Source organism: Schistocerca gregaria, chromosome 2, assembly GCF_023897955.1.
Source record: "Schistocerca gregaria isolate iqSchGreg1 chromosome 2, iqSchGreg1.2, whole genome shotgun sequence".
NCBI lineage: Eukaryota > Metazoa > Arthropoda > Insecta > Orthoptera > Acrididae > Schistocerca > Schistocerca gregaria.
In genome coordinates, this window is record NC_064921.1 from 1004376482 (window position 1) to 1004392548 (window position 16067).

The 16067-nt window shown below is 38.3% G+C and overlaps 1 protein-coding gene across 2 annotated transcripts in view; it reads left to right on the plus strand.

Moving 5' to 3' along the window:
- Nucleotides 1–879: 879 nt before the first annotated feature.
- LOC126335506 (uncharacterized) overlaps nucleotides 880–16067 on the plus strand; it is a 178318-nt gene continuing 163130 nt past the window's right edge. The window contains exons 1-2 of one of the 2 annotated variants that reach the window (XM_049998860.1): nucleotides 880–1002; nucleotides 1623–2586. In XM_049998860.1, coding sequence (XP_049854817.1) covers nucleotides 1678–2586 — 909 coding nt within the window. In that variant the 5' untranslated portion in view covers nucleotides 880–1002; nucleotides 1623–1677. Of the gene's footprint in view, nucleotides 1003–1318; nucleotides 1402–1622; nucleotides 2587–16067 lie in introns of those variants that run through there. The other variant, XM_049998859.1, reaches the window with a different exon arrangement.

A 16067-nucleotide genomic window follows, 5' to 3' on the forward strand; every position in this document is an offset into this window, starting at 1 on the left:
TATTTAAAATACCAGACGAGATTATAATGGGAGAAAGGCAGTCCTATTAGAGGAAAAATTAGTTCATTTTTTTATGAGCTTCTTTCCGTAAGCAACATGCTTGGGTTTCTTACGCAATTTTGACACCATGGTATAAACATTCCACTTCCGTTGCAGCAGAAACTCTATCGAGATCGAAGTTCAACGATATAAATTACTTCGAGGGGTAAAACTATCTTCAAAATTTTTAATTAGAGCCTAAATATCTTTCCCAGCCGAGCTGTTTTTTTTTCTCTGTTAACCGGACCACGTGCGTAAATGAAAAAATTAACAAACTGGATTTAATTGACAGTACTATGAATAGCTTTAAAACAATAATTGATGCACAGTACGTGTCGACCCCACTACATGTAGTACAACAAATTTTAGATATTTATTAGTTTCATGAACTATCGGAATATCGTATTTTAATGAAACTATCCCTTTGTCTGATGATGAGATTTACCACTGTTGTACATATTATTGTAATTACGTAAAAAAACAAAACAACGCCTGGCTTACGGTCTTTTATCTGTACCAACTGTTCAACCTATTGAGTTCTAAAAATGAAATCCACTTTGTTTTTCTGAAAATCACTTGCTTTAAAATATTGCCTGATTTATAGAAACAACTGAAGAGTCTGGGTGTTTTTCCGACAAGAACACTTTTTACTGCGAAAAAAATCCTCGCCCATTGTTTCTTCTGGGATCAATACATCGAAAGAAAATATTTCAGTGATGCGACGTTTTTGAGTGCAGTCGAAAACAGGTTGGCTATTGTGAACAATGCTACAACAATACCAACATACAATTATAATCCCCCTCTGCGCTGCGCTTCTGCTCCTGCCGCGACTGCGCAGGCGCAGCGAGTTTTAGATGTAACCGTTGGCTACTTGCTGACATGGCGTCTTGAAGTGTAGTGTGGGATTTCGATCCTGGCAAGGATTTCATCCCTCTTCAATGCCAACGCTACTGAAATGCCCAGGTAGTGTTATTAGAATCTCGAACGTAGTTATTATCGTTCTGTGTACGTTCTGATGTGAGGATGTGAAATGTCATTGTGTACTTGTCGATTTTGTGAGAAATATCGGCGCAGTGAAAATACGCAGTAGGGTCGACGACATCGCTTTACCCTAAGCGAAATCAATATTATACACAATAATTTGGAGATAAATCATGGAAGTTATCGTTCTATAAAGTGACAGCGAAATTATGCATTGTGAAGTGTCTTGTAATGCAATTCAAATCCTTTTCTCGTATTGTGTGGAAAGAGTGGAGAAGGGTTGCGTAAAAGTTCTCCGTCGGGTGGAGGGGTGGGGTAAAGCGCTTATGATAAGAACAACATGGCGGCAGGGCTGGGTCCGCCGTGACGGAAAAGGGTTGGGTAATACTAAATGTCTTTATAAAATACTAGTTATTTACATTTGAACTCAAGTGTTTTGTTTTTTAATTTTGTTTGAAATATTTTAAAGTGAGTTGAGTATCTGTGTCGTTATTGTAAATGTGTAAAGCCACCTGTATGATTCGATGTTGTTTGTACTGTCTGTAGTGTGTACCATACAATTGTTACAATGGTTTTTTAATTGTATGTCCTTCAAATAATAGGTGTTCGGGTGATGTACGGAATTCCACCACCTGCTAGCAACCACCATCGGTAGCCATGACGTCAGCACTGCAATCGCAGCGATTCTGCCTTCGTTGGAACAACCACCAGTCAAATCTTCTCTCCGTGTTTGATCAACTATTACATGATGAATCGTTTGTGGATGTTACGCTCGCAGTCGAAGGGCGTTTACTTCGCGCCCACAAAATGGTGCTATCAGCTTGCAGCCCCTATTTTCAAGCCCTGTTTGTAGGACATCCTGACAAGCACCCCATAGTCATACTGAAAGATGTACCCTATTGTGACATGAGGAGTTTATTAGACTTTATGTATAGGGGTGAAGTTAGTGTTGATCAGGACCGCCTGACTGCATTTCTAAAAGTTGCTGAATCATTACGGATAAAGGGATTAACGGAAGTGAATGAAGAAAGATGTGATATACCCTCCATAACCTCTTCTCTGCTTTCATCTGTTCCCCCACCTGTTGTGACTACACATACACCACCACCGCCGCCACCACCACCGCCTCCTCCACCACCTCCACATCTTCACCGAATACATCCTCCAACACCAACAGCACAGAAGCGTTCTGCATCAGCAGCGACTGTAGCAAACCCGTTGTTAGGATCAGCTCTTACAGCCCCTAAGAGAAAACGTGGCCGTCCAAGAAAACTGTCTGGCAGTAGTGGTGGCACACCGGCAAATTTACCTGGTGACACTCCTCCTGTTGCTGTTAGAAATCAAAGCCAGCCATTGTTAGATGGTAATGGTGAATTGGACCCACCTATAAAGATAGCTCAAGCTCCAGATTCGATAGTGCAGGGATCTCCAGAACTGTTGGAAGTGAATTTTCAACATTCACCTGCAACAACATCTGCTTCATCAGTGCAAAGGCCAACCGAAGGAGAAAATGGGCATGGGCCTTCAAGTGCACCGTCTCCAGAGGATGAGAAATTATCATCAAAGGTGAGTAGTATATTTTGTCACCTAAGAGATAATAAGCTTGGTTTTGCTGACTGTGTTGTGACAAGATATTCTGTGTGTACAGCAACATTGTGCAGTTTGTTTTAAATATGTTGTCTAAGGACGTCATTTCAGTTACACTTTCAATTCCACACAATACTCATAATGTCTGAGTATTTTTACTACTGAATGTCTAAGAATGTAATTCTGAACTTAATTTATATTCAAATGTCATGCCAGTAGTAATCATTTTGAGTAAAAGTATTTCAAGAAAAGAGCTCACATATTTTGGTTTCTGGGGCTACATTAAATTTTTCAGTTTTTGCTTGTGTGATGTATGTGTGTTACAAATTAAACTCAATGTCTACTTGATAAAATTATTCCAAATTTACAAAATTATGGCCATGTAAAATGTATATCGGAGACAGATGGAGAAGATAAAAGGCTAGAGCAGTTGTGTTAGGTGTTATTGACTTAAGATGTTCAGCAGGTGCCTGGGTATCAATTTTTAGACACACTGTGACATCTTCTGAGGGATTAATTCTGTCATCAAATACCTTACACCACAAGCTGTTTACATGTAGCAATGACACGCAGCAGTAGAAATGCAAACTTGATTGCCTTTGAATAATTAGATTACCTGAACACTGAGCAATTGAAGGGAGCATATTTATTTGTGTTGTATTTTATGTAGCAGAATACTTTTCACTTGTGCAAATTATTTTATTTGAGTAGTTCTTAAGCAAAGATAAATGCTGAGTTCATTACATTAATCTACTGCTGCCATCCTCATCTTAAATTTGTTGCAGTATTGTAAAGTAATGTTTAACTGCTGTGCTTGAAATTTTAGGCCAAATGTAGTACTATTCACTTATTATAACTGCAAACATATGCAGGAAGACTGGGGGGGGGGGGGGGGGGGGGGAAGGGTGAATGTGAGGGACTGCATCTACTCCTCCACTCCCAACTTTCCCTTTGAGAAATGCTAAAATGTATGTGTTTTATCACCTGTCTAATCTGTCGTAAAGTAGTGCAGTCGGAAAACGTTAGCCAATGCACTTATGTATTGCTTTTATTGCGAATTACCAATGTAATGGCTTTGGTATGATTGTGACAAGGAATAGATTATGTATGTTTAGGCTGTAATTATCTTTGGGGTTAGACTGAGGCTGAAATATGAGCAACATATTGAGTGGGAGATAATGCCTGTCCCCTTAATGGGGTATATGCTCACCGAGCTTACAGTTTACATTATACAGGATATTGTCCTTGTTTTGTGTTGTTCACTGATCACATTGATGCAGAGGGCGTACTCAGAAATGGGTATTGGTTTCCCATCTACCTCAATATAATTTACACAGAACCAAACAACACGGTGAAAGTATAATTCTAACTACATAATTACAAAATATGCTGTTCAGGTATGTTATGAGTAGGTCACTGAAGGCTGCAGACAATGCTGTTTCTTCGTAGGAAATCATTCTCTTCTTTTCGAATTACCTTTATGTTACAGGGAAGATTCTCTTCCCTGTCAAGGAAATACTCAACAGTTAGAATTTCATTGTTAAGGGTACCCTCACAAATGTGAATATTTAGTCTTTCTCCACGAGTGGCAAGTTAGCAAGTCCATGTCACACATGCACTGTGGCCTGTATCCGTTACTATACTCCTATCTGTGATTACAGCTACTAGGTTATACTAATTAACTGGAAATAACTCGTTCCCTTTCACTGCCATAATAACACTTCGTCGCCAATATAAGAAATAAAAGCAGCTGCTTCTTTATTGAGAAAGGGGGGGGGGGGGGAAGTATTTGCATGAAGTGAAATTATCAACTAGTCCTCCAGTACCATGAAATGAACAACGCAGAACATTAGTTCACTGTCATATAAATATATCTGAGGGATCCTAGGCACAGCAAACACCAGTGAAGTAAAGCACTGGAACATTAAGTAGTCAGCAATAGAATAAATAATCATTTGCAAAAGAGACATCTAAAATATTGTGTTTGGTCGATTATCTATGTAGTCAGTAGCAGGCTAAAATGAATGGAAATGAGGTTTTTTTGCAAAGAACGTTTTTGCTTGGCACTTCAAATTATTAAATGTAAATTTGATGGACTACTACTCAAATTAATTAGATGTGTGACTACAGCTGTCTTGTGGCCCTGAAACATTACACAACTTGATTCTACTATTGGATGGGGAGTAGCCAGTTGAGTACATAAAAACAAAAAAAGAACTGACTTATACAGATGAATTTCTATTACGAAATACGTAGCTCGACCAAGAAATTTTTGTGCCTAGTGACAGAGAAATACTTCATAATCTTCATAAACACTAGTTATTATTATGTAGAAAACTAATTAAAACTGAGGCAAGAAGTATTACACATTAAGTCTGGTAACTTGTTTATTTGGAGAACACAAAATATAAGTAGAAAACTTGCACTTCCAGCAAGTTACAAAATTTATTACTATCCTTCCACTTGGTTGATCTCTTAAACATATAATTGGAGCTAGTTTGTGTTTATAGCCATGTATCACTGAGGGAGCTGGCACAGCAACAGCACGGCTTTTTCTTTGTTTGATCAGGGGTAAAAATTGTTGTGAGAGACTGAGGCTTGAATATAGTAAACAGGTTCAGACCGATGCAACCACCAGAGACACCTTTTCACTATTCCTCAAGATGGGTTATACCTACCAGGTATCCAGTCTTCAAAGTCAGTTTCTTAGAAGTTTTTGTGAGGTAAATCTCACTCTTTAACAGTATTGATAACCGAGCTCTGTTATTAAAATCCTAGTCCGCAAGGTCCCGTCGTTAGATTTGATAATAGCTATAACTGAAGTATAGCATAAGTAATGGTTGAGACAAATTCTTCTTGTAAAGGACTGTTGTGTAAGTGTGTCAAACAATGATTTCAAATGTGGTGATACTGATTGTATGTTGTTGGTTTTATTTCTCAAACATGAGATTACATTGATGCATGTATAATAAGGTGTTTCATTTTGCAAGACAAAAAATAAAATGTAAATTTTTTTTGCGTACTTGGCTTAAATTACGCCACGAGTCTCAGTGATGTAAAAGATATACATGTCAAATTTGAATAACATCTAGAGGTTGCACACTTGGATCATTTTTGTAAAGGTGGCAAAAAATACACTTTTTAATGTTAATTAGTGTCATTGAGAAAACTAGAAATAGCAAGCTTAATATTAAAAATAGAAACTAAGATTACTAGGCAGTACTAAAGGCAAAATGTTTTTCATTAATCAGATTTGAACGATCCTGCCCCTTCTTTTGTTCGCTTGGTGATGAGTTTTCTGTGATGGTCGACTACCCTGAACAGGAATTGTTTTTATTGTTTATCCCCGACCAATTCATTAAACTTTTTAATCAGAGCAATTCCTCTTTCTGTGGTACACTGACCTTAAGAGCATTCAATGACTTCATAGAGAATCATTGCAGATTCTGTCAAATCAGGGCTCCCAGAAAATTCCAAAAAGGCATTTTTATTACTAGTTATGATATGGTTGAGATCCATCCCTTCAAAAACTGGGTTTTTACCCTGTAATTCTTTCATTTCCTTTTTCTTTTCTGGTTTGGTTTCTAAATTTTTGGACAAATTTTCCTTAACAGCCTGAGTAAAAAGTTTGTCCATAAAACCCAATCTAACCTCTGTTTCGTACTGATACCACACCAGTGTCTCTTAGCAACTGTGAGAGCACTTCCTCGGTGTCTGCATCTGGGAAGTGCTCAGAAACTGTAGCATATCTAAATCAGCCTGTAGAGGCCATTGATATAAAATTTCCACATGCCAACAGCAGATGTATTTGAGGCTGATAAAATCTGCAACCTGTTTCATTCCTTTAAATCCTTGTTGATGAGTGTTCAACTATTTAGTGAAGAGGAAAATTTTTAGTGCATCCACCTTACATGATGCAGAGCCTCTGGGATCCTGAAACTTAAGTTGTTTTTAGACCAGTCTCATAGGCACAGGAGTGATTGCAGCAATAATTCTTTGTGGTTTTCTTTTGAGTGATTTCCATCTTTAAGGACATTTTGTATGTAGTTAACAGTTTTCACTCATTGCTCTTCATGGAAACCTTGAACAAGACTTCTTTCATCCAGCATTATCATATGTAACTTCTTATCAAGTGAAGCCCACATACAGTGTAAGTTCCAAAAAATCTGGCTGTCAAGGCCACTGAGTGTACGCCACAGCACTCCCTCAAACAGTCCTTGTCAATATTAGTTCATGGCTGTGATGATGCAAGCCACACACAACATTAGTCCAAACTCCCTTTCAGCTGCACCACATGGCACATGCCCCTTGGATCGGTCCTGTATTGGATTCTGTATTATCGAAACACATACTAGTGATGTTGTGACTACTTCAACTATCTGCTCACCAGTGCCATTTATTTCAAAGGTGGTATGCCAAGCAAGTACCCAAAATTTTTACCAGTCACTAGAACTGCATCTCTGTCTTCCAGGGCAATAATTCACTCTCCCTGTGAAAGATCAAATGAGGAGGATGTTCAAAGAGTGACTCCAAGTTTTCCTTTGGTATTTTACTTATATTAATTACCCAACCTTGGTTAGTGGTGGCTGTTTGAAACATCATGTTCAAGGCACTTTGCAGTAGTTATAAATAATAGAGAGCTGTTCTCGATCCCAAGCAGCCTTGTCCCTGATCAAAAGGTTTTAATCTAGGGCTTGAACATATTTTCATTGCTGGAAATGTACACTCTGCCTCTTTGTCACCATGTGCTGATGGCTTCCAGTATAACTATCTTATTGTTTGAGCGATAGTTTTGTAAGGTTTATTCTTATATGAACTTTTTTCCCTTCATCTGTAAACTAAGTTTTTTATTTTTGAGGCAAAAACCATGTCTACTACACGCATTGATTAACTCAGTATGATCTTCTCTATGTGCCTAAGAAATTCTTTATCTTCTTGAGATAAGCTAGTAATGTCCATCACATTTTGCCAAGAGATGTCAAAAAACTTGACAAGATCACCTTTCCAAATCTGGTGTTAAACATTTCCTTTGTCCTTATTTCTCGATTTATCTTCTCCCAGCTTTTGGTATTCTGCGTACAGTTTCTGTATTGTGGCACAGGTACTCTCCTGTCTCAATAGGGATAGTTGCTTTTCTCTACACATCCTGTTGTTTGGTACTTTTAGATTTAGCAGCAGCCAAAAGTGTATCTTGCATTTCCTTGTCATGGCAAAAGAAAACTAAAAATACTTGTTTCTTTTAAGGGAGCTGAGCTCCTAAAAACTTTCTACCAGGCAACTTTTCTTTTTTCCTGTTTCTGTTGAAGTCCTTATTAGAAATTTCACTAATTAGAGGTAAAAGTTATCAGTGTGTGAAACTCCCAACTATCATGTAATCTTCTTGAAATTTGCCATATATATCTCGTACATCACTGAGATGTAGTGCGTATGCACAAAATTGTATGAGAATTAAATCTTCGAAAGTTTTGGTTATTATGAAAGAAAAGACCGAAATTCCGAATAGTATCAAACTCGGATCACAATTGTGAATTATCTATCCTCCGTCACGGTATGATGCAAGGTACACGAACTGAATATCCCTACCTTCATAACAATTTCAGATCTTCCAAAATTGGCTCAGATTGTGCACCATACACCATTGATGATGAAAAGAGTAATACTGTTTCATGGGTTACATTCCACATTTTTCCAAGTAGTCAGAAATGTGAATGATGGATACTTCAAACTTTTGCCAATTTTCTAAAATGACGTGGTAAAAGTGAAGTGTGGTAGTGTGGTTATTTTTTTATTTTATTTTTGAAGTTTTTCATGCACATATATTCATAGCTGCTGCTGGTGTAATTTCTGTTGGTGGTGGTGGTGGTGGTGGTGGTGGTGGTGGTGGTGGTGGTGGTGGTGCTGGTGCTGATCATCATCGCGGTGCTTCAAAGACTGGTTGTTTGAAGCTCTTCATGGTAGTTTTTATCATATGGAAACCTCTTTGCGTAACAGCTGAAAACCAACTTCGTGTTGTCAAGCCTTGGTATTGCTCTTCAACTTTTACTGCCCATATTTCCCCTCTATTACCAAATTGGCTATTCCTTGATACTTCAGGATGTGTATTGATAACTGATAACTGCCTTTAGCCAAGTTGTACTGTAAATTTGTTTTCTTCCCAGTTTGATTTAGCTCATCGTTATCAGTCATCCAATTTACTCATGTGGTCTTCAGCATTCTACTGTAGCACCGCATTTCAAAAGCTTGTATTATTTTCTTCTTGTCTGAAATGTTAATCGTCTATTTTTCTCTTCAATACAAGGCTACACTCCAGATACTTCAGAATGCTTTCCTAGCAGTTACATTTATTTTTGGTGTTTTTCCACTTCTTTCTTCTTTCTTTTTTTCTGAAACACTTGTCTTGCTGTTCCTGCCTGTCTTTTATATCCTTCCTACGTCTGTTGTCAGTTGTTTTGCCACCCAAATAGAAACTCCTTTACTGCTTTTAGTGTCTAATTTCCTAATCTAATTTGATGCACATCATCTAATTTAATTCAGCTACACTCTTATTACCTTTGTTGTATTTTTGTTGATATTTGTCTCATAACTGTCTCTCGAGGCACTATACACCAATCTACTCTGTGTAGCTGCTCCTGAAAGCATTTTGTGGTCTCTGAGCTATGTATGGTGTTGTTGGTAAACATGAAAGTCTTTGTTTCTTTTCCCTGAACTTTAATTATCTTTCCACATTTCTCCTTGGTTTAATCTGTAGCTTGCCCAGCATACTGATTGAATAATGTCAGGCTTAGGCCACAACACTGTCTCACCCTCTTCTCAGCTACTGAGCTTCAACTTCTTGTTCGTTGTCTTTTATATTTACAGTCTGGTTTCTCCACAAGTTATATTTAATATTTCACTCCCAGCATTTTGTTACTGCTGTCTTCAGAATGTCAAAAGAGTATATTCCAATTAACACTGTGTAAAGCTTTACGCCTACTTAGACTCCAGTAAATGTTCGTAGTTTAAAGAAAAACTTCTATTCTTCTTCACTTGGAGTGGTGCCAAGACCAGGAAGTGTGCTCAGCTTGTAGAATGTTGTCACACTTTGTTCAGCAATGAATTGTAGTTCTCACTACCCCGAATGGCTAATGTCGGCAATTATGGTGGAGAGCAAGATGGAGTTCCCATTCTTCCAATGTTTTAGGCTCAGCATTGGACACTTAGTGTCATGCTGTGGGAAGCCATTGGGTATGGCCACACGTCACAGTTGCTGCTGAATGAGGGAACTGTGAAGGCACGACACAGTGGTATGTCACAGACATCTTGCGCCATCACGTGTTGCCTCTCGTGCGTTAGTATTGTGATGATGTTTTTCAACAGTCTAATGCTTGCCCACATGTGGCCCATGTCTTTATGAACTGTCTAGATGATGTTGAGGTACTCCTGTGGTCAGCTAGGTCCTTATATCTGTCCCCGACAGAACATTGTGAGGCCAGTTAGACATAAACTTTCTCCGTGCCAGTATCCAGCATATCAAGGACCACATTTGTGGGCCACCTTGCCTCAATAGAGGATGAAACTGTTTTATGACACACCTACCCATCAAATCAGTACATGCAGCAAGGCCTGAGGAAGTGCAGTGTCATACTGATAAGTGGGATCATACTACCATGTTCGCTGTAAATTCGACTCAGTTTTGTAAACACTGAAATAACATCACATACTCTAGCAACTCCATGAACTTTTCATTTTGTTTGCTCCTCTCCTCCTGGGTGTTTAACTTTTCTGTAAGGCATGATAGTATGCTCACGGCTCCAATAGAGAGACCAAATTTCGTTTTAGTATGAGAGGTGTTCAATAAGCAATTTTTTTTCGCAGCCAATTTCAGTTGAAAAAATGCAGAATTTGTTGTGGCACTTTTTGAAAACCCACTCCAGCCCCCTACACTTTGATGAAGTGGCAGTACTATACATAGCCTTCAGAATGACTTCTGTAACAGTGGTCCATTCCAAGCAGAGATGTGTTATCGAGTTCCTTTTGGCAGAAAACCAGACCATCACAGAAATTCATAGGCACTTACCAAAGGCATGTGGGAACCTGGCAGTGAACAAAAGCATTGTGCGTCATTGGGTGAGGCGTCTTTGTCATCATCACAAGTTCACACAAACCTCTCCAATCACCTGTGTGCCAGCCAACTGCACACAGCTGTGACTCGTGCAGTGTTAGAGAGTGCAGATGTAGACACACACTCGAGGTGATCAACATGTCACAAACAAACAGTTCGCTTCTCAGGTGGAGGTATCTGTTGGTAGTGTTGACACACCTGTCCACCAGTTGAGATACCCAGAGGTTTGTACACACTGGGATTCTCGCTGCCTAAAAGAAGATCATAAAGAGCAAAGGATCTTCTGTGTGGAATTTTTTGCCTCCCATCTGTTTGGCCCAATGAAGGATACAGTTCACAGGAAACAATATGTAGGTTATGGGCACATAATTGATGCATCAAGACATTGGCTCTAGCGTTGACCAGTAGTGTGGTACTGTACAGGCACACAGGCCCTCCCATTTAGGAGGCGTAAGGCTGTCGCATTGGACAAAGATTATATTGAAAAATAGAGTTTTCCAGCCAAAATAGTGGAGAAGAGCATGATGATGTATTGGAATCCTGAACAAAACCAACCTGCTTTTAGAAGAAGTCTTGCACTACTTAATGTATGTTGATACTAAAGTCTGTGCTAAATGAATTTATTATAAAACCTGTATTTTCCAATTTTTAGCCCAGTCATAAAAAAGAACCTTCAATAAAATATGGTATTGCAACTGAAATCAGAAATAATTTTGATCCAGACCTGTATTTCCTCTCGCCCAGGGGGCACATTAATCACTTCTCTTGAGGACTTTTGTTTGTTTATTATGCTACCCTATTCACTGTATTTCAGTATTGCGACACATTGTATTAAGTTATTGTGACACGTTGTATTAAGTATTGCTCTAGATTTTATTGGAAATTTACAGTTTATTTCTTAACAGAACTATTTCAGAAGTTGAAATTTGCCTGATGGTGTAACATGCCTACATTATGGAATATTTGTGAGGGTGACAAGATTTAAGATGATAAAGTTTAAAAAATTATTGTAATAACTGGACCCTTATTTTTTAACTGAAATATAGTGTGTCATCTGTTCTTTGTCTCTGGATGTTGAACTACTCCTCCCCCCCCCCCCCCTCCCCCCAAATGATTCCCAACTGAACTCTTTAAACAGGCCTATTTCAAATTACGCTTTTTGTTTACCTCGTCCCATACCCCACTTGATGATTTCTTGTAATAAATGAATATATCTTCTAGTTAAGCAAGAACTGCAGTTATTTTAGATGGAGTCTTATTTCAGAACTCCAGATACAATTAATAGGTCTTCACAAAGCTTGTGCTCATTTGGATCACAATGAAGGTTACCAAAAAACCCCAGTTCTTTAAAGACTCGAGCTCCCATGTTAAAACAGCTTCAAATGTCATAGTAATGTACAAATGAGGTAATTTGTTAAATGTTTGATGTTAACATGTAAGCAAGAAAAAGTTTTGAAAAAGGTTTGAAATATGGTGAAGTTCGTTGGAATTCACTAAGTGCTCTCATTTTCAAATAGCAGTTGAATAAAGTCTGGGTACTTGTGCATTGTTAGTTACAGTGCCTCAAAATGCACGTAGCTTCTAATTGTAATACTAGTCTTATTTTGTTAAACTTTTAACATGAGATTATAGCTCCTAATGGGTAGATTATGACAGCATTTTAAATTTGGTCGATGAGAACTATTGAAAATAAAGTTTTACTGTGCCTGGAAGCCATTAGATCAGCATCCTGCAAACGGGCTAGTGGGATAGTTGCTTCATAATGCATATATTTAATTAGGACAGGCAGTTTTTCTTAATTTCGTTTCATCTTCTCTGATATTAAGTGTCACTTAGGAGTTAAAATGCAAATTGTTTAGTCTCTCCTCACTACTTTCTTTTTTTTTATTTTTTAAAGTAGGCCTATTTATTTCAGTAAATATTGATAGAATTACAAATTTTCCATAGTTTTATCACCAACTATGAAATTTTTTAACTTAAGGCCCAGTTGCTTGGAATGAGCGTTCACAATTTTCTTGGGCCTTTTATTTTTCCATCCACTTTAGTCCCTATACCTCAGATAGCCACTTCAGGGCCATTTGCTATATTGTCCTCTATCCTGGGTTGAATGTAAGATTTTGAGAGGGGTCTGCTTGTCTTTCGGTTTTGGGAGTTTGTGTCCCACTCGCTCAATGATTATTGTCATTGTCTTCTCTTGTTTATTCTTGTGGTTCATCTCCTGGGCTGCATATGGTTTTAAATTTGTAATCCTGAAAGACTGGCACCTTGATGAAAGTTACAAACTTCTGAGTTAGTAGCAACCACGAGCTGCGGCAAAATTTGTGGACAATAATCCTGTACCATGGCACTATCACTGTCTATTTGATGTCTCGTTTGTCATCACAACACACACACAAAGTTAATGTTAAATACATCTTATTCAAATATCTTATTCAAATTCAAAATTGTCCCAAAGTTTGGTGAGGCAGTAATAGTTGGCCGCCACTCGAACATTTGTTTGAAATGATAAATTACTAAAACACACCAGCAGATAAGGACCTAGACAAGAATTTTTTATGTTAAATGCGACAGACTTCTCACCGCACAACAAATATTTGGCACCAGTAAAGCATGAACCCGGAGATCAATTCTTGAACAAATGTTATTTACCAGAAAAAATTTACATTCCAGGACATCATTACCTCTACATCTAATGATTTCAACTGAAAATCTTCCAGGTTGTTAATGTGATTCGTTGATTTGGCAGTGGCTGAATGGATTTCAGTTGAAATATCAAGTGATAAGATAGTGATGTTCACATTCAACCCTATTTACTTCTATCTACATCCATACTCCACAAGCCACCTGACGGTGTGTGGCGGAGGGTACCCTGAGTACCTCTAACGGTTCTCCCTTCTATTCCAGTCTCGTACTGTACGCGGAAAGGAGGATTGTCGGTATGCTTCTGTGTGGGCTCTAATCTCTCTGATTTTATCCTCATGGTCTCTTCGCGAGATATACGTAGGAGGGAGCAATATACTGCTTCACTTCTCGGTGAAGGTATGTTTTCGAAATTTCAACAAAAGCCCGTACCGAGCTACTGAGCGTCTCTCCTGCAGAGTCTTCCACTGGAGTTTATCTATCATCTCCGTAACGCTTTCGCAATTACTAAATGATCCTGTAACGAAGCGCGCTGCTCTCCGTTGGATCTTCTCTATCTCTTCTATCAACCCTACCTAGTGCGGACCCCACACTGCTGAGCAGTATTCAAGCATTGGGCGAACAAGCGTACTATAACCTACTTCCTTTGTTGTCGGATTGCATTTCCTTAGGATTCTTCCAATGAATCTCAGTCTGGCATCTGCTTTACCGACGATCAACTTTATATGATCATTCCATTTTAAATCACTCCTAATGAGTACTCCCAGATAATTTATGGAATTAACTGCTTCCAGTTGCTGACCTGCTATTTTGTAGCTAAATGATAAGGACCTATCTTTCTATGTATTCGCATCACATTACACTTTTCTACATTGAGATTCAATTGCCATTCTGTGCACCATGCGTCAATTCGCTGCAGATCCTCCTGCATTTCAGTACAATTTTCCATTGTTGCAACCTCTCGATACACCACAGCATCATCTGCAAAAAGCCTCAGTGAACTTCCGATGTCATCCACCAGGTCATTTATGTATATTGTGAACAGCAACGGTCCTATGACACTCCCCTGCGGCACACCTGAAATCACTCTTACTTCGGAAGACTTCTCTCCATTGAGAATGACATGCTGCGTTCTGTTATCTAGGAACTCCTCAATCCAATCACACAATTGATCTGGTAGTCCGTATGCTCTTACTTTGTTCATTAAACGACTATTGCTGGAAAAAGAGCTAGTGTTTGAAAGCTAATGCAAGTGCTGTTTTCTGTTGTGTGTTACTATGCTCCACTCATCAGTCCACTGTAGGTGAGGGGCTGCCTTTCCCCTTACTTAATGCTTTGCTCCATTCAGAAAATTCTGTGTTTATCAAAGATATTAATTCGTTGGTACATGACATCTGAGACTACTCACAGACAACACTACTATACACAGAGAGATCGTGTGGATAGAAAATTGTTTTAAAAGAATCGGGGTATATGCAAACTATCTGCAATTGGTGCAGCTATTCTCAGCACCAACAAATATAATGTAATGCAAGTGAATAGGCTGAAACATTGCTTTGTTGTACTACATGGTGTAGCTAGTAAATGGGTTGTCTTATCACATTAAGTTGTATTATTGAGATGTTAATGTCAGCAGCAATGTGGCAGCTTTATGAAGGAATAGTGACCTAAATCTGTCAGTCATTAAAGCAAATCCTAGGTAAGATTAATTAGGAAATTATCGAATTGTTAACTTCTGTACAATAGATGAGTTTAAGTATTGTTCCTATGTACAGAAATTGTACTAACTATAGTTGTGGGAAGTGCAAAGAAAACTACACAGTTATCAGGTTTGTTCAGTCGGTGCAAGTGTGTCATTATTGTGGTTTGCAACTGAGAGAGATGATGAAATAGTTGTTCTTGTTGCAGGTTTTTTAAGAGGAGTAAAATATTTCAGTCTCTATTACTCTATTATCTCGATTAGTTCAGGCTTGCATAAAAGTGCACATGCTTTCATCCTTGCATCCCCTCGCAAATAAAAGAGAGATTCCTGAAGCTGGAGCACTGTGTGCTGTTCATTGTGGCTTGAAGAGTATAAATTTAGATACAGGAAGTAGTCAGTCTGGCTCTTGAACTTCATTGGCCATTTAAATACTTACATCTACGTTTCCAGTATGGAGCTTGAGAAGAATGATTACTTAAATGCCTCTGTACATGCTTTAATTATTCTGAGCTTTTCCTCATGAACCTTCTGAGAGTGGTATGTTGGGTTTGGTAGTACACCCCTCAAGTCATTACTCAGAATCATTCCCTGAAATGGTGTGTCCATTCATGCTGCTCTTCTCAGTATACATTTGACAGCCCTGTAAATCCTATCTGGTATAGGTCCCTTTCATTCTTTAATTTCACAATTTTCCATTTCTGAATATTTCAAAGTAAGTTGCTTTTCTCTACACCACTTTAAAATTTTATCAAGATCTGACTGAATATTTGTGCTGTTTCTTTCAGATTGTGTTTCATTATAGATAGCAAAATCGTCTGCAAAAAAAGTCTGAAGTTACATTTAATATTGTCTGCTAGATCATTAATATATAATGTGAAGTAGAAGTGGATAGTTCCTGTGAATTATTATGGGTGGAGGTTACACTCAACAACATTTCACATAAATTTTCTCAGCATGTTGTAGTCTTAGGTGGAGATTTCAATTTACCAGATATAGACTGGGACACTCAGATGTTTA